Source organism: Salmo trutta, chromosome 5 (assembly GCF_901001165.1).
Source record: "Salmo trutta chromosome 5, fSalTru1.1, whole genome shotgun sequence".
Classification (NCBI taxonomy): domain Eukaryota; kingdom Metazoa; phylum Chordata; class Actinopteri; order Salmoniformes; family Salmonidae; genus Salmo; species Salmo trutta.
Window position 1 is genome coordinate 39,746,752 of NC_042961.1, and position 24,088 is coordinate 39,770,839.

The following is a 24,088-nucleotide window of genomic DNA, read 5'->3' on the forward strand; positions in this document are numbered from 1 at the left end:
ACCAAATTTACATAAAGAGATGGGCTAGTCAAAAATCTATACAAATGTAGTGCAGGACAGTGTCAACATCTCATGGAAGATTAACAGCCCCCCCCCCCCCCAATTAAAATACATAGTACACATATGGCTTCCAAGCTCATAGCAAATCCCTATTATACACTATACATTTCAACAGTGAACATGGATGGTTCTCCCACACATCCTGCATGGTGCAGGCAGCAGCCATGGCCTGGCTGTTCTCTAGCTGCTGGAGCCTGAGGGCCAAAGGCAGCAGATCGTTCAGCTGGCAGGAGAAGATGAAGACATGATGGGCCACGGGCTCGTTCAGCAGGGTGGTCTGGGAAGACGACGAGTCTGGCCAGACCGGGCAGGGTAGTCCAGAGGGGGGCGAGGGGGATTTGGATGAGCAGGAGGAAAACATGTCCGAGACTGTGGACAGGGCTCTCCCGCCGAACAGCTGAGTGTAGGCACCCCCCTGTGTGGTAGAGTCAGAGTCTCTGATGCTGCTGGGAAGGTTGTGCTGGATGCGGCAGCGGGTGCCGTAGAGGCAGAAGCCAAAGCTGCGGCACAGGGCCCCACAGGGCTTCCAGTCCTGAGTGTGTGGGCCTGGCAATGGGGGCCTTATCCTCATCCTGGAGACTCGGGGGATACCAGGCCGCCATCACACTCAGGACTGGAAGCCCTGTGGGGCCCTGTGCCGTACCTAACGAGCTGTAGGTACGGCAGGGGATGTTGAGGCGGCTTGGAATTGTGGGGTGAACAGGCAGCGAATCCCGTAGACACAGACGCCTGCCGCGTGGAAGGTGCGGCACAGCTCGGTCTTGTACTTGAGTTGGCGGGAGGGCATATGGAGCTCATGGAAGCCGTGGGCAAACTGGCAGCGCTTTGCGTGCATGCAGAAGCCCAACTCAGCATAGCGGCTGCAGAGCTCTGTCTTGTAGCGGGTGGAACACTTCGAGGGGATCAGGGGGAGAGACAGACTCTACTAGGTGAAGGAGGGCCTCAGGCAGGGACAAGTCTTCCCCAACACCAGCTGAGCCCTGCTCCCCTGGGAACAGGTCATCTATCCCCTCCTCTTGGTAGTGGAACATGGGCAGGTTGTCACTGCTGGTCTGAGAAAAGCATATTTAATATCGGGGTTAAATTATTAATTTGGATGGTAGGCCTACACTATTTAGGCCCATGAAAAACAGGGTATAGAGGCAAGTTCAAAATGCAACAGTACACTAGCAATACTGGTTCTCAGTGTATCATGTAGGCAAATATACAATAATGATAGCAAAATCACGCAGTGACAAAACTAGAGTAGGTCGACAACGGACATGCTAATCTGATCTATCCACATGATAGCATCAAGATTCAGATTTTATTTCCATGTAACGTATGAATGGCAGGCTGCAATGATCAGGACACCGCGGAGCCGGCGCGAGATATGTCTCTGATAATGTACCCCAATCCAGGGATAGGAGAGACCGCTGTAGTCCTAATTATCCAACATTTTATGTCGAGAAGATTGAAATACTGCCAGAGTAGATTTTCCCCAATGTTCTCAACACCTGTTAGCTTGCAACCTCAATGCCGAAGCCAAATTCTATGAATATTATTTCGGTATGCATTTCGTCGAAATAACAGGAACGATCCGGAAAAAGGAAAACGTATTTCGGTAAATACTTAGACAAATTGCTACACTGTTTGCTTTGTTACGAAGTCACATGTACTATCTGTCGCTGTGTCCACCGTTTAATTTTTTTAAATATCTTTATCTTGACCCAGTTCCCACTCCCGCGTTCCCTTTAAAATGAGGCTCAGCAGCGCAACACAAAACGTCAGAGTGGCGTTCGAATCCACCAACCAGATAAAATGTAGCTAGTATTCATTAGCAACCAGCCAATTGCGTTGAAGCTCTGCGACAACGTTGCGGTTTTAGCGCCGGATGAAACGGCCCCTTATCAAATTAGACAACATCAGAGGGGCAGCACACAGGCGCTATAAACATTTGCCAATTACTTCCCTGACTACTAACGGCAAGCCCATTGAGAAACACCTATTCTGGCAATTTACACCACAGTTGGTCAACCCCACACCCGTGTAATTAGTTTTTTTAAATGGTGTCTGATGGAGGAAAAGATAAACCTTTATGTGATCATTATTGATAATGCCCTTGTTTGGGGGACTCATGTAGCTTGGGTAACAGTATTTATAGGAACACATTTAATGTGAGATGTAAACACAAATGATTAAAATGTAATTACTTTTGTCACTGACAACTAGGGGGACAATGCATTTCATACACACCCAGAAAAAGTACTTGCATGAAAGAGAAATGTGTATATGACCACAAAGAAAAAAAATCTTTATTTATTTTCTTATCAAGATACATTAAAAGGATACAGACACATTGGAATAAAAAACACTTGAGAAAAAAATGTAATTGTAGCATAATTATCTCTCCAACATACAAAATTCTACCCCCCTCTCCATCCCTCCCAACTGTTTGATGGCCAACCATCCCAGTCTCCCATCCCAAACCCATTCAATGACAGGGAGCAATGTTCACATGTACAGTATTTTAACCTTCTCCAAAATATGAAGTAATTACAAGCTTTTTTTAAAAGGTTTTATATAAAAAACTGACGTTATCAATAGGCCAAGTTTTTTTCTTCAGATTAGTATTTTCACTAAGCATTTTAACACTTAAAATTTGTTTTAGAAACATTACAAAAGCCCACATTGGGACCAAACTTGCATATAAATCCTTCATTTCTACCCCAGTACTGGCTGTCAGTTCCCAATGCCTGAGGGAACATGAGGAATTATAATATCCAATTAAGCATCGATTTAATCTAACGCACTCTTTCATCATAAAACACAAAAAAAAGGTAAAATAAAGATTCAAACCAAATCAATCCACAAGTAAAGACATCACTGGAGATTCCTCTCCCATCATATCATTAAAAACATGACTTCTGTACCCAAGTCAGTACATATTGCTGCTTTAGTAATGACATTCTGACAACCAGCTCGTAACATAATTTGCCATTTCTGTTCAAAAGCAAGAGCCAAACAGTCCATTGTCATAAATGCTGTGACCAAGTTGATGGGTGGGGGATCTGAATGTATGTTTTATACGTACAGGTGGCAACATGCACAGGGGCCATCTTAGAATGGAGTTTAACACACCTTGAATGTTTATGGCTTAATTCTGTCTCCTTCACTAAAAATAACCCATCTTACTCACAATAAGGGCCTTAAAGACAACAGCATCTATTCCGCATGTCCCAAACCACAGTAACCCATCAGGTCCAAATCCAGAACGCACTTTTGAATATCTTCCAAACTTACATGAAATGAATGTCTTCTACCCTGTTAACCTACATTACACCTTTTCCTAAACCATTACTCTCTCCTACCATTGAATTGATGATACAAGACCGTTGTACTCGAGAGGTCGTTCTCGCAGGTAAAAACCAAAACGCACCCCAAAGGCTTTACAGAGACGGATCCAGAAAGTCTCGCTCTCCGGATGGGTAAAATGTGGCTGTAACAAGCATGACAGTGATAGGAGACAAGACAGGACTCAAATCGATTGTGATGACAAACTAGAAAAACAGAGCTTAAACTACTAGGGGTCAACAGCATTTTTTTCCCTCACTATCAAACGTAACTTCTGATAGGCTTGTGGAGAGCTAGAGGGGGGGATCAGTTCTTATTTGGGTGTGTGGAAAGGGAGCAGGGTGATTGTGCAAATTAAAGTCTAACAGAATGAGTGTCAAAAAGTAGAATATGATTATTTGACAAGTATGCTTGAATGATGAGTCATACAAAGTACTTTACCTCAACCTCCCAGACCTATGAAGGAACATGTTAACGAAACCATCTAAATAGACTTTCCCAGAAAAAAATAATCAAAGAAACATGCTAAAAACTCCCATCCCATTTAGCCTTCCCAATAGAAATAGAATAACTAGAATGGACATTCAGTCAAATTGCCATGGTCTGAGGGACTTTGTCCCTTCTAGTATTTATATTTCTTTCAATGGCCCTCCCACAACCACGTCCCCAACCAAATTGGTGTCACCCCCTCAAAAAGCTGCAAATATTTACACAAATAAGACCTGGAGGAAAAAATAAAGTGTTTTAACACCATTATTTCAGGATGAGAAATATTTCAGAGTTTAAATTACACAGTTAAAAATATTTGCCATTAAAAAAGGGGAGCAAAATAATTAAGCAAAAAGAGCCGGAATAAAATACTACAAAGCCCAAAGCCTAGCGCGTGTAAGTGTGAGTAGAGAAGTAATGTTGGCATGTGTATGTGTGAACTCAATGCAAAGTATGCATGTGGGTGTCACTAAAGTGTGTGTGTTTGTGTGTGTGTGGTGAGCAGCATGTCAGTTTTTGGGAGGTAACAGAAAGAAAAAAAAAATATGACAACAAAACGACTACTGGACTGGTATGGCGTGCGCTGCTGCACGAGCAGGTGGGCGTGCGCTGCTGCACCCCCGTGTTGCAGTGGGTCTCAGCCCCCCCCTTAGTCCTCCAGGACGATGGGCTCGCTGGTGCTGGATGGCAGGGTGGGCAGTACCAGGGTCCGGGGACCTAGGGGCAGCTTGACCCTGACAGGGAGGTGAGGTTTTCTGGCTGCACGCCGCATCTCAGACTGAGTCAGGTGTTTTCTCAGAGCCCTTGACAGGAAACACACAACACAGTGAATTAGCTATAGGACTGACAAGATCCACATTTGTACACCTAGGAGTCTAATGTCAAAGTGCACAGGTGCAAAGAAGTGAATCCTTCTCGTCTTCAAACTAGTTGAATGCAATATTACGCATTAATCAACAAATGCAACCTTTTTGTTAGCTAAAATTCTCCCATTGAATGTACTGCCATAGAGACCTGATTGATCCCTTTATGTCAGGTATTCCATATACAACAAATGTATGAAACATTTGGAACACCTTCCTAATATTGAGTTGCAGCCCTTTTGCCTTCAGAACAGCCTCAATTCGTCGGGGCATGGACTCTACAAGGTCTCGAAAGCGTTCCTCAGGTATGCTGGCCCATGTTGAATCCAATACTTCCCACAGTTGTGTCATGTTGGCTGGATGTCTTTTGAGTTGTGGACCATTTTTGATACAAATGGGAAACGGTTGAGTGTTAAACTCAGCAGCGTTGCAGTTCGACACACTCAAACCGGTGCGCCTGGCACCTACTACCCCGTTCAAAGACACTGAAATATTTTGTCTTACCCACTCATACACAATCCATGTCTCAAAATCCTCCCCTTCATCTACACTGATTGAAGTGGATTTAACAAGTGACATCCATAAGGGATCATAGCTTTCACCTGGATTCACCTGGTCAGTCTATGTCATGGAAAAAGCAGTGTTACTAATGTTTTGTACACTCAGGGTACATTTCTCAATAACACAAAAAAAGGGACAGAATCTAAATTAGTATCCTCCATTGCTGTTTGCTACTAGATACAGAAAGTACTCTGTACAAAAGGACAGTACCTGGTGTCTTTCGTGGCCACAAACACCACGGGGTTGGGTGCGTCTCCCTGGTTCACTTTCTGACGCTTGATCACCGACTGTGAGGTGGTCCTCATGCCCGATGTGAACGGCCTCCCATTGGTGGGGAACGGCAGCCCTACCGCCTGTGACTAATGAGAGAAGAGCGGTGAGGGAAGAGGCGCAGTGTGCCACGTCAGTGAGAGTTTGTGTGTGCCGCATGCAAGTGTGTGTGTGTGTGTGTGTGTGTGTAGCCACTTGGCCCAAGCTGTGGTGATACTGCTTTGCTCAGAGGTGGTGGAGGGAGATGGACAGATGGTCAGTGGTAGAACCCAACTGATATGGAATTTTTGGATCCGATACCAATTTTATGGAAGCAAGTGTCACCGATTGCCAATATATATTTTTTCTTTTTAGAGGTGGAATAAAAACATTTTTTACCCCAAATGTGTTTTGCACAAATTGTGCTCCAAAGGATAAATAGACACTCTAAATGATGATTTCTTAACAAAATATTTAAAATGCACATTATTTAAGAACATTGTGGTTTACAGAATATCCATCAAAAATAACCTTTATCCTCTATAAATACGACAGTAAATACAAAACTATTTTAATTCGCTTTTTAGCTACCACTTAAAGATGCCTATCTACGGCAGTGGATAATAAGTATGTAGAAGTGTTTGTGCTAAACCACCACAATGGGTGGCTGGCTGAATTAAACTGTCTCAAAGTATATCTGAAACCGCACTGTTCACAAATAAGCTTTGAAATGCAGTAACATGCCGTTTGTAATGTCACCACTAGGTGTCAGCATTTGTATTGAGTAGATATACTACAGGGTTTACAAGAATCAAAAGGTCATGTAAACACTTAGCAATGTGAGTATGTTATGACAAGCAAAAGCTAGCTATTCATTGCGACAATGTTTGCTTCATTACACTGTTATTTACATTTACATTTAAGTCATTTAGCAGACGCTCTTATCCAGAGCGACTTACAGTAGTGAATGCATACATTTCATACAATTTCATACATAGCATACATTTTTTTATGTGCTGGCCCCCCGTGGGAATGGAACCCACAACCCTGGTGTTGCAAACACCATGCTCTACCAACTGAGCTACAGGGAAGGCTACAATTTTTTATTTATTTAACCACTTACCAGCTAAGTTGACTGAGAACACATTCTCATTTACAGCAATGACCTGGGGAATAGTTACAGAGGAGAGGGAATGAATGAGCCAATTGGAAGCTGGGAAAGATTAAGGGACCATGATGGTACAAAGGGCAGATTGGGAATTTAGCCATGACACCGGGATTAACACCCTGATGATAAGTGCCATGGGATCTTTAGTGACCACAGAGTCAGGACACACGTTTAACATCCCATTCGAAAGACGGCACCTTACACAGGGCAATGTCCCCAATCCCTGCCCTGGGGCATTGGGCTATTCTTTTTTTAAGACCAGAGGAAAGAGTGCCTCCTGCTGGCCCTCCTAGCAGCATCTAGTCTCCCATCCAGTGACCGATCGTGATCAACCCTGCTTAGCTTCCGAGACAAGCCAGCAGTGGGATGCAGGGTGGTCTACAAAATGTATTGGCTATAAATTTCAACTGCAAATGGCATGCACTTTAGCAGATGCTCTTATCCAGAGCGACTAACAGTAGTGAGCGCATACATTTTTCGTACTGGTCCCGTGGGACTAGAACCCACAACCCTGGTGTTGCAAGCGCCGTGCTCTACCAACTGAGTCACAAGGGACATGCAGGCAAATGGTTTCAGCACTGGTTTTAGTCAAACGTTCTAATTCAGCTAGCTAGCTAACATTAGCTACTCATCTCATAAAGAATGACTGAATGATAGATCTGCAGAAAATGTCTTGCTTTTTTCAGATTGCATATTTCGGAAAACTAAATAAATAAATCCCCTAGCTAACATAATAGGCCCAGACAGTAAGTGTTATTTTTGTATCTAGGACGAGTGTTGACTTTTTGCACCAGTTCAGTGTCAGCACATAAGTAGAACAGATTGCTAGCTAGCGACCTTGCTGGCTAGATAGTTAATAACATAGCTCAGCGAACTAAGTGAGAATATGATGACAGGGATGCTTGCTTGAAGTGTACTTTTGATGATTTACCTATTCAAATACACTGGCTGTAACAAGCTACTCACCGTCAAACCACCATGCCTACACGCGCACATTGTGACCTAGGGCTGAATGATGTTCAATGAGCAGCTGGTAGAGAGCCCTCGTCAGGCAACCATTGAAAAAAATTAAAATGACCGCAAATTGTTTATTCTACGTATATAATATTGCCGCTTTATCTGCGGAATAAAAAAATGACAAATATTTCTGCGAAAGGCTAATAATGGCCGACAATATTGGTCAACAGATTTATCGGTCGGGCTCTAGTCAGTGAATCTCCCATTGTTTACAGAGGAACCAGAACCAGTTTGCCAGTCTCTCCCTCTCCGCGGTCTGAGTAGCCAGGGACAAGAGACGCTACCCAAAGTTACAGTAACAGAGGAAAGATAGCAGGCTGTCTGTACCAAACAAGAACCAGCCAGTGTGACATATATGGTTTGACTGACAGATCGGGGAAGTCAAAATGGTGGTTGTGGTGTGTGTGTGTGTGTGTGTGTGTGTGTGAGGACTGAGGAGTACTCACGCTACTGTCAAAGGGCCTCTTCCCAAGCAGGCCTGATCCCCCGCGGGGCTGGTTGGCCTGGTTGCGGTTGATGGGTGTGGGAGTGCCTCTGGGGGCCTTCAGCTTGAGTGGAGCCTGGATGGCTAGGGAGAGGACAGGAGAGGCATAAATCACAAACCAAAATCAAGACACTTACAATAGGAAGGAGCCTAACTATTGCATTGAAGCTATAAAGAGGATTGAAAGAGAATTGACATACAAGTACAAAAGAGGATTGTAGGGGAAAGCTACAGGCAAGTGTTTTGAGTCCCAATAGTTCACAATGCTATTTTGAGAAGTAATAAATAAAAAGATCTCTTAGGAGCTCTCTGGTGGTTGGTAGATTCTCACCCAGTTCCTTCACTATAGTGGCCAGCGGTGGTCGAGGGATCGAGCGGTTCTTTATAGGGGCCTTGGTTGCTTTAGGCAACCGTATCATACCTGAGGAAGAAAAGATCACGATAAGCAGTGCATGTGTGAAAAATCACATGTCTGAGTGTGTGTGGGTGTCTATATATACACAGTGTGTGTGTGTCTATATAAAGTATCTCCTCTGCTCACACTCGGCCTTGACGGCGTTTGCATTGATGGAGGCGTAGGGGCGGCGTGCCGCGCGGCGGGGCTGCAGGATGTCAGTGCAGACGCGGCGGGCAATACGCGTCAGCTTGGTGGTCTGCAGGATGAACGTCTGCCGATTCTTGGCCAGCAGCTTGGCGCGCCCCCCGCTCGTCGTGAACGGGGACAGGCCTTGCACCTCCTGGCGGGTCATGTGACCGCGCGGAGTGGACTCCTGAGGAGGGGTCAAAAGAGTCAAGTTAACATATTGCAATATCATGACTGGTCAGACTGACTGTTTAGTGGGCGCATTTCAATAGGGTCCGTGCTATCCGGGACCCTTGGGACGTCCCTACCCCATTGAAGTTGAAATTTAAAAAATGGTTATGGTTAACTAAGGGTTATAGTAAGATTAAGGGTTAGCGTAGGGATGCCCCAAGGATTCCGGATAGCACAGACCATCTCACTAGTCTAGTCTACAGTGGCTTCCTCTCCTCGTCTCCTGCCGCTGTAATGATCTGATAACACAGGATAGGTGAAAACAACAAGGTGGACGCCCACCAGGAATTATGAAATGAAAATATGAACGCACTCTTCCCTGTCCAATGTAGATAAAGGAAAGGAAATCACTTAAGGCTACTGAGATGAACCCAGGTTTAGGGAAGCTGGTTAGTGAAAGCAGACGTACTGAGACAGATCTTGCGGCGCCCTCTAGCTGTGTGGGGGTCTTCAGGCCTCCATACTTCTTCCAGTAGATCCAGCAGGAGGCACACAGTCTGCACTGCATGTTGGGAGGACCCCATGCGTACCACTGTGCTGACTGGGCAGCTGGAAGGGGCAAAGTGTTTGTATTAGCTCACTAGAAAAGCAACACTAATTTGTATTGTCTATGGAGCCCCTGGCTCTGGCAATTAGACAATCGAAAGAATTTACACCAATATCTCAATTCGACGGATCCCGCCAACGATATATCTCACTTTGTCTAGACAATGCATCTCAATCTCTCCCAAAACGCTTTGAAGATCATAGACAAATCCCGGTGGAGGACGCCATTTCTACTTCTGGAATATCTAAACGATTCACCCGATATGGATGAAAATGATGACTGACAGTCTGCACTTCAACCTCAGTCATTGCATCATTTCCAAGTGCTGGAGTACAGAGACAAAAACGTGTCACTGTCCCAATACTTTGAGCTCGCTCTATCCCTTAATGTAAACTACGCTTTGGTCCGATTATTGCTCACACAATTCTCTATTTGGCGCAAAATGTTAAAACAATGTAACTGGGAATCCGTACCCATGCCAATATCATGGACTGTAATGGCTTGAAAACATTCCCAGGCAACTCCTTTTATACTAGATTTACAACTTAGGTCTAGTATGCTGGCCTATGGAGTCCCACGGAAAACCCAACTACCGAACCATCCAATTATTATCTGGGCCCCCGAAAGGACTGATCTCTGTAATATATAAACTACTTTTGGAAAGCTCATATTCTGAGCAAGCTATTAAACAATTATGGTCCACAGAATTAAGTGAATATGAACAACCCTTTAACCTTTAACTGGAACAGAAAATGGAAAATTATGACCTTGGCATCCCGTAATCCGAACCATCAATTTACACATTTTAAGTTTGTTCACAGACTATTTAACAGCAAGGAAACATTTCGCAATGAAATTGGCCCCAACTCCCAACTGTTCACTGTGTCCCCTAACTCATATGTGAGAGTGCCCTGCAGTTAAATGCTTCTGGGACAAAGTTACACAATTCAGTTTGAAGTGCATGAATGTAAATATTCAGTACTTTCATCTACTATGTTACTTAACGATGATAGCTCCTTGAAAATCAATACATCAGAGACCATTACTGCTGGCAGGCAGCACTGCTGCAAAAAGCAAAAAAAGATGTTGGCTCTTCGATGGCAATCACCTCACCCTCTCCCAATTCCCAAGTGGATAAAGTTACTATTTGTAGTTATAACATAAGAATTATCAAACAGTGCGAATGAATGGTGAGGCAACAAACAATTGAGGCCTGGACAAATATACTTGACTAAAGAATAATCTGAGCTAAAGCCCAACAAATACAAATAAACAATCTATTAAGGCCAAACATGAAAATATATATGACACACACAAAAAGTAAACGATTTTGTTTTTTACTGAGTTACAATTCATGTAAGGAAATCAGTCAATTTAAATGAATTAATTAGGCCCTAACCTATGGATTTCACATGACTGGGAATGCAGATATGCATCTGTTGGTCACAGATACCTTAAAAAAAGTTTTAATTTTGCGTCTTATTGCAAACAGGATGCGTGTTTTGGAAATATTTGTTATTCTGTACAGGCTTCCTTCTTTTCACTCTGTCAATTCGGTTCGTATTATTGAATAACTACAATGTTGTTGATCCATCCTCAGTTTTATTCTTTCACAGCCATTAAACTCTGTAGGTTTTAAAGTCACCATTGGCCTTATGGTGAAATCCCTGAACGGTTTCCTTCCTCTCTGGCCTTCTGAGTTAGGAAGGACAGCTGTATCTTTGTAGTGACTGGGTGTATTGATACACCATCCAAAGTGTAATTAATAATACCCGTTTGAAATTATGGGGTATTGTGTGTCTAAATTCAATCCATTTTAAATTCAGTGTAAAAAAAAAAATATGGAAAAAGTCAAGGGGTGGGAATTCTTTCTGAAGACAATGTAAATGTACCCATTTTCATCCGTTTTACCGTCTTTGCTTTCAGACCCACGGGGAAGGGGTGGTATGGAGATGGTTGCTGGGGAGGGGTGGGAAACATGGTTTCCAAGTGGTGGGGTGGAGGCTCACCTATGTTTTCTTTCTTTCTCTCTTTACACATACTTTTTGGCTCTGTGATGCAAGCCAACTATTACATTATCTGAACGTGTGTGTTGCGCGTGTAGCCCCGCCCAACAAGAAAATGAAAATGAATAAAGATTTGTCCACAAAGCAAAAATAAAGTTAACGTCATGTCACGCAAAAGGTACATACGTGCATTTATCAATACAGTGAGACCGAGACATGGAGAGAGAGAGACACTTTCAAGACACACAAAAACACACGTGTACTCACTATGGCAGCTCTCGCAGCTCAGTCCTTTCTGGAAGCCAGCGGCCCCGTTCATGCCAGGCTTGTTACCAGGAGCCATGATCTGGTTGGGGTTGGGTTTGGTGCTGGAGGGAGGGGAAAATGTGTCATTATGGTATTTGATGCAAGGATAGTAATATTGAAGAGTGCAGTTCAGACCGATACTCACTAGGTGGGGATGTACACCTGCTTCAGCTTGCTGTCCGCTTCTGCTGCCTTTAGTCGTTTCTGAAAGGGTATAAACATTTGATAAAATTAGCACAGGAATAGCAAGTAGGTTATTAGAGCAGGTTGAGAGCTTCAAGTTCCTTGGTATCCACATCACCAACAACGTCCAAGCACACCAAGACAGTCGTGAAGAGGGCACGACAAAACCTATTCCCCCTCAGGAGACTGAAAAGATTTGCTATGGGTCCTCAAAAGGTTCTACAGCTGCACCATCGAGAGCATCCTTACTGGTTGCATCACTGCCTGGTATAGCAACTGCTCGGCCTCCGAACGCAAGGCACTACAGAGGGTAGTGCGTACGGCCCAGTTCATCACTGGGGCCAAGCTTCCTTCCATCCAGGACTTCTATACCAGGCGGTGTCGGAGGAAGGCCCTAATAATTGTCAATGACTCCAGCCACCCTAGTCATAGACTATTCTCTCTGCCACCGCACGGCAAGCAGTACCTGAGTGCCAAGTCTAGGTCCATGAGCCTTCTAAACAACTTCTACCCCCAAACCATAAGACTCCTGAACACCTAATCAAATGGTTATCCAGACTATTTGCATTGCCCCCCCCCCCCCAACACCACCAACATCATCTACTTTAGTCACTTTAAGACCTACATGTACATATTAACTCAACTGGTGCCCCCGCACCTTGTACTGGTACCCCCCTGTATATAGTCTCGCTATTGTTATTTTACTGCTACTCTTTAATTACTTGTTACTTTTATTTGTTATCCATATTATTTTTTTAAACTGCATTGTTGGTTAGGGGCTCGTAAATAAGCATTTCACTGTTGTATTCGGCGCATGTGACTAATAACATTTGATAGGCGTGAATGAAACTACTATTTATACATCAGTGAAACAACTGACGAATACAAGCCAGGTCATATTCTCATTGAGAGGTGAGATGAGGTGAATTACCTGTTGAATGTAGCGGTCAGTAGTCTTCCACATGTAGTAGAACTGGACCACACTGGCTAGTGACTTCCATGGCAACTACAAATGTTTTAATAAATGTATAAACACCACACAAATCAGAATCACCAATGCCATCTGTGACCAGTAGAACATACACCATAGGTGCATATCATGACAACAAGGAAGGTGTTAAGATCCCCCCCCCCCCACCCCCCAAAAAAAGGTAGGGGCACACTGAATCATTTTTGCTTTTCTTGGCTAAATGTTCTAGCATTTTCCATTGTGTGCCCTAATGAACATGACCTTGGATTCATGAATGAAGGACCGTAGGGGGTGTCATTGAGATGTGTGTTCACTACTTACAAAGTCCTGGCGGATGTCGTTAAAGTCCTTGCCGTACTTTTCCAGGGCCTCCTCAAACAGCATGGCCTCTGAGGCGCTCCACTCCTCCATCTCGTCACGGCAGAGGACCGGCCCGCCCTGCGGGACCAGCGTGGACATGGCCTTGGCTAGGTCATAACCGTTCTTCTGCAGGGTGTCCATGGCATGGAACTAGAAGGGGGGGGGGGGGGGGGGGGGGGAGATGAGGCCGTGGTGATTTTGGCACAGGTTGCATTATTCAGGTTTTTGTAAATATGTGATTTGCATATAGTATTAGATATATATTACGATATAATGTACATTACTGCTACTAATTACGGCAAGGTAGATGTCCGTTAGTTTATGGGGTAGTAGAGCACTTGCTGATTGTCTAGTCACCATGGGACAAGGACAAAGTGTGTGTGTCTCACCAGTGTGATGTCTCTGGAGGCTGCTGCAGCACTCATATGCAGGCTGGGTTGACGGATGGAGCTACTGCAGTCCAGGGCTCTGGCAAACGTCCCCACAGCACTGGAACACACACACACAACCATCAAATATCATAATTAGAATCTATGACAAACCCACACATTACTAAGGTTTTTTTTTGTCTAGGCTTTTTGATACCCAATCAGATGGGGTTTGGTAAATGTGTGAATTTACATCATATGGCCACAAGATGGCACTCCAGCTTGATGTAATCAAGGAGTCTTTCACTACAATGTCGATTCCCTCCAAAAACAGGGACAAACATGCTGTGTGTTTGACTGGGATCCTCCTGCTACTACACCGCTTAGGAAAGATCATTCAAAGATGTCTAGAGGAAAGGATTGCGCTACAATTAAACCAAAAGGTGGACTGTGAAACTCAAAGCCATCCAGTTCACTTTACTCAAATCAGAATGTGCACCAAGCTCATGAGGCACCCTGACAACAACGTCCCGACAACAAGAACCTTCATAGCAACAGGGCCGGGTTGTAACGTAACCAGGGCAACCTGTGACAGATGAAGGGGGACACTCACCGAGCCACCACCAGGAACTGGTCAATCTGGGGGTCTTTGAGCTGGTTGTCAGGGTCCCAGACCTTGGTCTCCAGCTTTTCCTGGATACGGGTGTCTGTTTCACCTGTGAGGGACAATACCAATAGAACAACGATCAGACATGTTAACGAATGACGCAGCAGATAGTCAAAGATATTGGTTGTGGGGCCCACATTTTGGGAGACACTGGTCTATGGCTATAACAAGAGAGACTTGAGAGGAGAGGAACTGGTGAAAGAGGAATAGGAGAGACGGATAAGCAGAAAAGAAAAAAATATGAGTGAGCAGAGGATGCGAGAGGAAGGGGACAGAAATTACAGCGTGTGCAGGCAGTCCAGGCGTAGTTTCCAGAGGATGAGCAGCTATGTCCGACTGAACCAGTGTCAGACACACAGGGGCTCGAACGCCTTCCACAAAACGTCAACCTTCAAATTAACACTGGCTACACTAGGAAAAATAAAGTAAGAGGGCAGCTTACCACATCACCTGCCTGAAGGGCCCTATCCATGGGCGTGTTCAGTAGGGAGCAAAATCTCCAATAAGAACATGTCCAGTTATGAATCTAACTACTGTTCCCTGAAGGAGGGAACGTCGACGCCCAATCCTATTCACCTGAAGCAAACTGAAATCACGACCAACGGGCAAATAGATGCAGAGACCGCCCTTGGAAGCCCTGGCTTCCTGGCTATAAAACCAGGGGCCGCATCTTTTTCCTCAATTCAGTACCGCTCTTCAGCGAACCCAACCCCACCTGACTGCGCGGGCCAAAATGTTATACATCATTCTCTCCTTTAGGGAAGAGTAGTTATATTCATAACTATACGTTCCCTTTGTCAGTCAGTCACTCGGTATAACGTACTACAGGGACATACAATCATGCCCAAAGCTGGCTCAAAGGGTACCAAACTAGGAAGCCCACGGCAGCCCAAGATGACCGGTTTCACCGGCTCCAAAAAGGCGTTACAGAAACCACATTTCCCCCCTAATACTTAGCCGAGAAACCTGAAGTATCAGAGACCAACATAGGGAACCAGAACCTGCTGCAACTTGGCTATGCGTACTGACACGCTGCCACTGCAGCCCAAGTCCACAGACCCCACGGTTCCAGGAACAATACTTAACTTGAGTGCCTGAAAATTCAAAAGGAACCACAAGTCCAACACAACACTTGTCGTGACTCGGTAAAGCGCACACGCTCGCTACGTAGCGCCGACCAGAGTGGATGAACCACGGCAGCAGAGGATCAAACCCACAGAAAACCTGCAGTAACCTGGAAACAGCGTACCCGCGCACTGCCACAGCAGCCCAAGGTACAAACCCACAGGGAACTGCGGTAACCCTGATAAATGCACACTGTGTGCCGCACATCAAGACTCAACACCACAGGGAAACTGTGGTAACCCAGACAAAATGCTGTCTAACATAGACACCTAAGGATTTCCCTGAATCTGAACAACTTGAATCTGCTCACTGCCAGACACCAAGGCTGCCCAAGGCCAAATCCCACAGGGGAATTGTGGTAACCCGGATAAATGTGCAACCTGCACACTGCTCAGCAGCCACCTCCGGACCCAGCCATAGGAACCCTATGAGCCACACTGGAAGCAGTTACAGCCAAGCAATAAAAAGCACATGGGTACAGTATGTGGGGAACCCCAACTCGCTGCAGCACAGATATCAACAACCGTCAAGTCGCTGAACAATGCCCAAGAAGCCGCCACACCCCTAGTAGAGAGAGCAGGCACACCGCTAGGCAACCCTTGCCCTTTGCTATACGCCAGGGAGATAGCCTCCATAATCCAATTAGAAAGACGCAGTTTATAAAGCACCCTACCCCAAGCTGGATTAGAGAAACAGACAAAAAGCTGGTCACAAACACAGACATGCTTGTGCCTATCCATAGACAATACTTTCCAAATGCACTACGACCCCTTGACTTTTCTACATTTTGTTAAATTACAGCCGTATTCCAAAATGTATTAAAACATCCCCCCCATCAATCTACACACAATACCCCATAATGACAAAGCAAAAAATGGATTTTTTTTTTTTTAGAATGTATACATTTCTTTTTACTGAAATATCACATTTACTTGAGTATTCAGACCCTTTACTCAGTACTTTGTTGAAGCATCTTTGGCGGCGATTACAGCCTTGGGTCATCTTGCGTATGACGCTACAAGCTTGCCACACCTATTCCACACACACTCTTCTCTGAATATCCTCTCACGCTCGGTCAGGTTGGATGGGGAGCATCGCTTCACAGCTATTTTCAGGTCTTTCCAGAGATGTTCGATCGGGTTCAAGTCCGGGCTCTGGCTGGGCCACTCAACAAAGCCACTCCTGCGTTGTCTTGGCTGTGTGCTTAGGGTCGTTGTCCTGTTGGAAAGTGAACCTTCACCCGAGTCTGAGATCCTGTGTGCTCTGGAGCAGGTTTTCATCAATGATCTCTGTACCTTGCTCCATTCATCTTTCCCACAATTCTGACTAGTATCCCAGTCCATGCCACTGAAAAACATCCCCACAGCATCAGACCAGAGAATCTTGTTACTTAGCTGTCTTTTGGCAAACACCAAGCGGGCTGTCATGTGCCTTTTACTGAGGAGTGGTTTCAGTCTGGCCTGATTGGTGGAGTGCTGCTGAGATGGTTTTCAATCTTGAAGGTTCTCTGTCCACAGAGGAACTCTGGAGCTCTGTCAGAGTGACCATCGGGTTCTTGGTCACCTCCCTGACCAAGGCCCTTCTCCCCCGATTGCTCAGTTTGGCCGGGCGGCCAGCTCTAGGAAGAGTCTTGGTGGTTCCAAATGTCTTCCATTTAAGAATAATGGAGGCCACTGTGTTCTTGGGGACCTTCAATGCTGCAGATATTCTTTGGTACCCTTCCCCAGATCTGTGCCTCAACACAATCCTGTCTCGAAGCTCTACGGACAATTCCTTCAACCTCATGGCTAAGTTTCTGCTCTGACATGCAATGTCAACTGTGGGACCTTATACAGTTGTGTGCCTTTCCAAATCAGGTCCTATCAATTGAATATACCACAGGTGGACTCCAATCAAGTTGTAGAAACACCTCAAGGATGATCAATGGAAACTGGATGCACCTTAACTCAATTTCAAGTCTCATAGCAAAGGGTCTGAATACTTATGTAAATAAAGTACCTATTTACTTTAAATAAATGGGCAAACATGTCTAAAAAAACTGTTTTCGCTTTGTCATTATGGGGTATTGTGTGTAGATTGAGGAAATGTTTTTATTTAATCAATTTTGGAATAAGGCTGTAACTAAACAAAATATCGAAAAAGTCAATGGGTCTGAATACTTTCAGAATGCACTGTAGGTGCGTAAAGTGTGCACTGGACACAGGCCATGCAACCTCTGTTGTTCACTGGAAGCAAACGGAGGTGGTGAGAAAGGAAAAGACCTGTAAGACATAGGCATAACGTTGGGCGCAAACTGCATTAGGACGTAACCTCACTTTGGAATACTTCCAACTTTGTGGCAACAGTTTGCAGAAGGCCCTTTCCTGTTTCAGCATGACAACGCCCCAATGCACAAAGCGAGGTCCATACAGAAATGCTTTGTTGAGATTGGTGTGGAAGACCTTGACTGGCCTGCGCAGAGCCCTGACCTCAACCCCATCAAACACCTTTGGGATGAATTGGAACGCCGACTGCGAGCCAGGCCTAAATCGCCCAACATCAGCGCCTGACCTCACTAATGCCCTTGTGGCTGAATGGAAGCAAGTCCCTGCAGCAATGTTCCAACATCTAGCGGAAACCCTTGCCAGAAGAGTGGAGGCTGTTATTGCAGCAAAAAGGGGGACCAACTCCATACTAACAACCATCATTTTGGAATGAGGATGTTCGACAAGCAGGTGTCCACAAGAAAAGCCCTGCTCAAAAAGCTCTTACAAGAACATAATGTCTATCAAAGAGCTCAGAAAAGGAGAAAATCCTTCAACCTGACACCAACCCTCAAATGCGCACCACTTATGTATAGAACTCTCTCGGTAAACCCCATAGCCGTCAAATTCAACCTTCAGGGGCCAAACCCACAGATCCGCGATCTGCGATCGTGGGTGCCAAATCCTCCTGTGCGCTTGGGACAATAGATCCCAACTACATGCTGTCAGAGAAACTGCGTCCCTCTCTACCTGTTGATGTACGCCACCATCGTCCTGTTGTCAGACTTTACCAACACATGATGGCCTTCCAACATGGGAAGGAAACATCTCAGTGCTTAGCAAAACAGTCAGTAGCTCTAGATGATTGATATACAGAGCCCTTTGCGCTCTTGACCAAATCCCTCTTTCAGAGTAGCCCACACACAGCGCTCCCCATCCCAGTAAGGATGAGTCAGTCATGACCACCCTGCGGGGACACTACCCAGCCCATGAGAACACCCCGCAACAGCATTCGCCGGTCTCGCCAAGGAGTCAACGCCCTTAGGCACGACAGGGATACCTTGAGCAATCCGTGACAGTGGCGAGAAGCGGACAGACACGTGGCAACCACCCACCCCTGAAACATGCCTCAGACATACCAGTGGCAATACAGCTATCATAGAGGCCAATCCGACCCAATAACCATAGGCACAAGCGAAAAGCACGAGTGCCTCAGCTGAAAGCGTGCCAGACAGAGCCGGAACTCGAACAAAGAGCAGGATTCAGAAGTGAGTCCAGAACGAGACCCAGAAACTAAATGCGTTGAGCCGTAGACAAACTACTTCTGTTGTGATTCACTATCAAGCCCAGAGACTGAAGATGGGAAACCAGCGGAGCTCCACTTGTTCTGTCGACTCCGCTATGACCAGCCAATCATCCAGATAGGCCAATACTCTGATCCCCCGGCACCGCACAGGTGCCAAAGCCTCCTCCACCACCATAGAAAAGGTGAGGGGCGACAGGGAGAATGTATAGCACATGAAAATATGAGTCCTTCAGATCTATGGACGTGAACCAACCGCTGGGACGCACCGACTGCAATAGTCGGCGAAGAGTGAGCATTTTGAACACTAGAACCGCTGGGCCTAGATGGACCCCCCCCCCCTCCAAGATAATGAGCAGTAATTCTGACTGCAGCATTCTAACAGTGTAATTCATATATTTCATATATGCTATCGCAAAAATAATTATCTGGTTGTGTTAATGAAGGCCATGGGTAACAGAATACATTTATTTCAAATAATAACAGCATTTCCATTAGATTATGTTACTGTAGGCAACAATAAAAACAAATTCAAGGGGTGGATCAGCTTTAATATTGCATTACCCTACAAGGAACAGAAAGGATATGTGCTGGAACACGGGAAAATATTACTTTCATAACGACAAAATATAAAAATACGCCAACCACCAAAATGTGCGGTTAAATGATGAAAACATCAGTAGCCTAAATATCATTATAAGCGCCAAGTGGGCTTGATAGATTGTGAAACTTAGCACAAAACCAACAATGGCATTTTAATTCATATAAGTGTCGATATGACGGCATTCAGAAACAGTCAATTGTCTTCAGCTCATGCTTACATAGTGTGCGTCTTCAGTTGGATTTCATTTTGCTGTTGTCCCATGCCCTAACAGCTGCGTAACTTTTACTTGCATGACACAGTGCATAATAGTCTCCGTTTTTTTCTTTATTGTGTTCCCATTGTCATTATTTAGCGCCACTGTGGAGCACAACGGCTGTGCAGGTGCCTTATTTTGTTCAGCGGGAGGGAGCTCCCATCTCACTTTGTTCATGGTGCCAACCAGACTTGTTTCCTTTGCAAGTAAATTGTTTGCTAAATGACAGTGAAGTTAAGAAATTGTCCACGGTGACATTTCCCCCCTTGCCAATTGTAAAGGCTCCACACAACCCTCGTCACCACATTCTCCGACACTGGTTATGACTCCAGTTCTGTTTGTCAAGCATGGAGAGGGGGGTATGATAAAAAAAAGAGTAATAAATAACTGCTTTAACACGCAAGTCCAGAATGGGAATTTGGGCGCTCTTGGGAACTAAGAAGTACCGGCTGTAACAACCACTCTGTACTTCTGACGCCGGTACCACCCCGAACAGCCCTCTTTTGAAGTAGAGAGACGAAATCTCCTCTTAAGACAGTTGCTATGACCTCTGGGAACACTGACGTAATGACGCCACGAAAAGGAGGACGCACAGCGCACAGACCGCACCCCCTCGTCACCGTCCTCATCACCCATGGTGAAACTGTGCATGCCCGCCACTGGACGGAGCACGCTCAAAGTATCCCATATATTATCTCCTGAAGGGGCAGAGCCCCGGGATAATTCAACGCTTGTTTTCATATCCACCACTCTTGACAACCGTGCGTAACTCGCCACCCATCGGTGAAATCTTTGAAACAGGGGTAAGCAACGCTGCTGGACGAACTCCGCCACGGGGGAGAAAACACCAAAGTCGCATTCACCTCCAATGGTTCAGTCTCCCCACCGAATCCAAAGTCGGGGCTTCAGGCTGCCCCTGTACTGATGTCATCCGATTCACACTCCAGAGCCAATCAGGGATCGTATATCATCCCCGGAATCCGGACATTGAACACTGCCAGAGAAACCGGAATGAGCCTCACTCGGGATGACACCCCTATCAACTCCCACCACCAACCTTCCGCACAAAGTCAACCCGACTTCCAATAGGAAGTTGAACCCAGCCGGAGACAAAGGTCAAACAAACTGGTCCAAGCCGAGGCCTCCTGAGCGTGTTTCCACCCCTAGCAACAGGACAGCATTCGTGAGTATATTTATTTTTCATTGTGAAACAACATGCCCTAGGGCACGGTCGGAGGTTCAAACTCGGCTGGCTAGCCTTTTTGAACTTTTACCACTGGCAATCAAACAAGGAAGCACTGGCTCCACAAGCAGAGCAGAAAGTTGTGGGTTTTTAATCAAACATAAAAAACAATATCAAGACAAAATGTGCAACATCTAAGGGGACAAATACTCTCTCCCCACTAACAGACACCTATGACGGGGCAGAATCTCATAGCCTTCGTACGCTTGAAAAGTTTGTAAATTGCGTGACGCGTCCTTCCTTCAGGCGAGCTGAAATGCAAAGAATTTGGCAAATGTATGCGAGCCCCGGCATTATAGCCAGGAAAACGTTGCTTCCTAGAGCGGGCTCGGCAATCCATTGGCCCTTTGGGCGTGATTTCAGTTTGCTTCAGGTGAACAGGATTGGTCATTGACTCCCCATAGTATGTTATACCAAGTGACCGACTGAAAGGGAACACAAATGTCCTTTTCCCATTCCAAAACATTTTGCTGTGTGCCCTGCTGAACATGACCCATGTCTCACTACTCACTCATACAACACCATCATTTAGACGTGATAAAAGGCCTTCTTTCAAACCAGCACTTTTAGAAGTGGGGTGCAACTTAACCCCAAGAGTGTGTAGTCAGAGCACTATGACCACCACAATAGGATGCAACGTGATAGGCCAGTCTAAAAGGTCAGAGTTAAGCCAGCCCCCCCCCCACACACCTTCGGCTAGCTTGTCAGGGATCTCGGCCTGGTACTTGGAGCCTACGCGGATCTCTCCCTGGTCCGCCAGGAGGGTCTTCTGGACCGGGTCAAACACCAGCGAGTAAAAGAAACACTCCTGGACAGAAAGATGAACAACAGATGTTAGGAATGGATTGAGTGGATACATTCTCAGCCAACAGACGTTATATTTCTAGTGCTTTATTGTGTCAAAAAAAAACGGAAAAAAAAACTTTGATACAATGGTCCACACAAAAAAATAAAAAAAAGGTAGTCCTAAAAACATACACAACTCTTTCGCCATAAATTCCTCGACAGTGCAGTACTCATTGTAATACATGGGACAGGCTTGCTGGTGACAAACAGTGATGCTTTGGAGAGAGACTGAAGCTCACCTCTTTCTCCAGGTACCCGGCGAGGACGTCCGTTTCGTTGAGGAGGGTGACGTTACATTTCCCTCTGGGGAGGAAGGGAGAGAGGTGCCAGGAGAAGAGACAGTGAGGGGGTATTCAGGAGGTCAAAGCGACACCCTGCAAGTGTCTTCCATTAATCTGAACTGATCTGCACCTAACCTTGCTGCTGTACCAAGCCTATATCCCCAATAAGGCATTGGAAAACAAAATAATGTCTGTGGAGATCCCCGTGAAAGAACAACTTCAGAACAGGCAAGATAATTTCAACACAGTTAAATGATTGCGACAGTTATAATACCTTCACTAACTGTATTTTAAAAATCAGGAGCCTGAACAGTGGTGATGGCTCATGTTATAAAAAAAAAAAAACAGTTTGAACACATCAGTGGCTTAATGATTGTGAATGAGCCAGAGAGGATAACTTTCCAGGTTTAGGGTTAATTGTGCATATCAGTCCTGTCACATGACACCCCGTCAGAGTTGAAAGGGTTAAATGGCAGCACCCTTGTCTGCAGCTACCGCTATGCGGTGAGTCTACGCCTCAGGACACACACACACACACACACTCTCTATCTTACCGTATGTGAGTTGCAGGTAGAGACTCAAACTGCCGAGAGAGGAAAAGTTCTCTGTGCTTCAGCTGGTGTTTCTGCTGTTCAGACACGGTGGGCTGCTTGGACTCCTCCTCAAAGTCTCCTATGAAAAAACACAGAACACAAAAAGACACATTAGCGACAAAGCACATTTCCCAGTTAGATGGGTTCTAATATTCTTCGATGGGGGTTGTTCAATCACACAGTTCATAACAATATGACCAACTGATAACTGTGGCTACGGGGAGAACGATCCCGCAGTACCTTCATTGTACTGGTTTTGACATTTCCAAGTCTTAAATAACAGATATAGGTTAGAAATGAAGATGGGGAAACAGAAAGAGGGGGATAAAGCTCAGAAAGTGAGTGACAAAAACAGGGGATCCAAGTGCTGCCTCCATGGGAATATGTGGTCCAGGGGTGGAAGCACTACCGAGAGATCTTTATCGAAATCAAACACGCTAAACAGCAAAGTGAAACTGACTATATACACATTGCCCTTTTATCTACCGTGACAAGTGCAAGTCTATCATAACCTATGACCTGGAACTTTAACTTGTAACTGGACTTAAGTGTAACCAATACCAGACAATGAACAGAATTCCCTTCTCGGAAGGACAAACTCTTCTACTCTAGTGACTGACCTACTATAGCTCTACTGAAGCTTTACAGTCAATGTAAACAAAGGACTGCATATAGCCTATATGACCTGGCAGGCAAAAATTTGTCCATGGAGATAAAGAAATATTACTTTTCCCCACATGGAAATTGTTTTTGTATTATATCTCGTGTTACACGACGAAAATTGTGCATTCCTAATTTGAGGCTGGTAAGTCAGTAATGTGTGAGATGGTGGTGGATTGAGCACTGAGGGGGGAGAGAACGAACTGGGCAGGACTATCGCTCCATCTCCACGGACTCCGCCCCTGCACTCAGCCACAGGAAACCCTGTCAGTAGGGGAGGGGGGGCAGGACCTCAGGCCACACCTCTTTCTGTTAACCCCTCCTGCCACCTCTCAACCCCGCCCCCCCTTCACCCTCCTTCCCTCCCCTTGTCCGGCGAGTCCCTGCCAGACTAAGTGGGAAACCCTGTGCGTCAAACCTGAGGCGCCCATCCCCCCCATCATGTATACACCCCCCCACACACACAAAAAAAATACATAAAAAAAAAGAAAA

At 45.4% G+C, this 24,088-nt stretch overlaps 1 protein-coding gene and 1 pseudogene across 3 annotated transcripts in view; both read right to left on the bottom strand.

The window, feature by feature from the left end:
• Nucleotides 1-136: 136 nt before the first annotated feature.
• LOC115194930 (mRNA decay activator protein ZFP36L2-like) lies at nt 137-2,860 on the bottom strand (annotated as a pseudogene).
• Nucleotides 2,327-24,088, bottom strand: part of LOC115194134 (metastasis-associated protein MTA2) — a 30,982-nt gene continuing 9,220 nt past the window's right edge. For all 3 annotated transcript variants that reach the window (XM_029753557.1, XM_029753556.1, XM_029753555.1), the window contains 15 exons: nt 22,898-23,015; nt 22,302-22,365; nt 21,907-22,024; nt 14,392-14,494; nt 13,800-13,899; nt 13,372-13,560; nt 13,012-13,086; nt 12,043-12,101; nt 11,859-11,959; nt 9,448-9,587; nt 8,766-8,994; nt 8,556-8,645; nt 8,187-8,308; nt 5,517-5,665; nt 2,327-4,685 (listed from right to left, as the gene is read on the bottom strand). In XM_029753557.1, the coding sequence (XP_029609417.1) occupies nt 4,532-4,685; nt 5,517-5,665; nt 8,187-8,308; nt 8,556-8,645; nt 8,766-8,994; nt 9,448-9,587; nt 11,859-11,959; nt 12,043-12,101; nt 13,012-13,086; nt 13,372-13,560; nt 13,800-13,899; nt 14,392-14,494; nt 21,907-22,024; nt 22,302-22,365; nt 22,898-23,015 (1,811 nt within the window). In that variant the 3' untranslated portion in view covers nt 2,327-4,531. The remainder of the gene's footprint in view (nt 4,686-5,516; nt 5,666-8,186; nt 8,309-8,555; nt 8,646-8,765; nt 8,995-9,447; nt 9,588-11,858; nt 11,960-12,042; nt 12,102-13,011; nt 13,087-13,371; nt 13,561-13,799; nt 13,900-14,391; nt 14,495-21,906; nt 22,025-22,301; nt 22,366-22,897; nt 23,016-24,088) is intronic.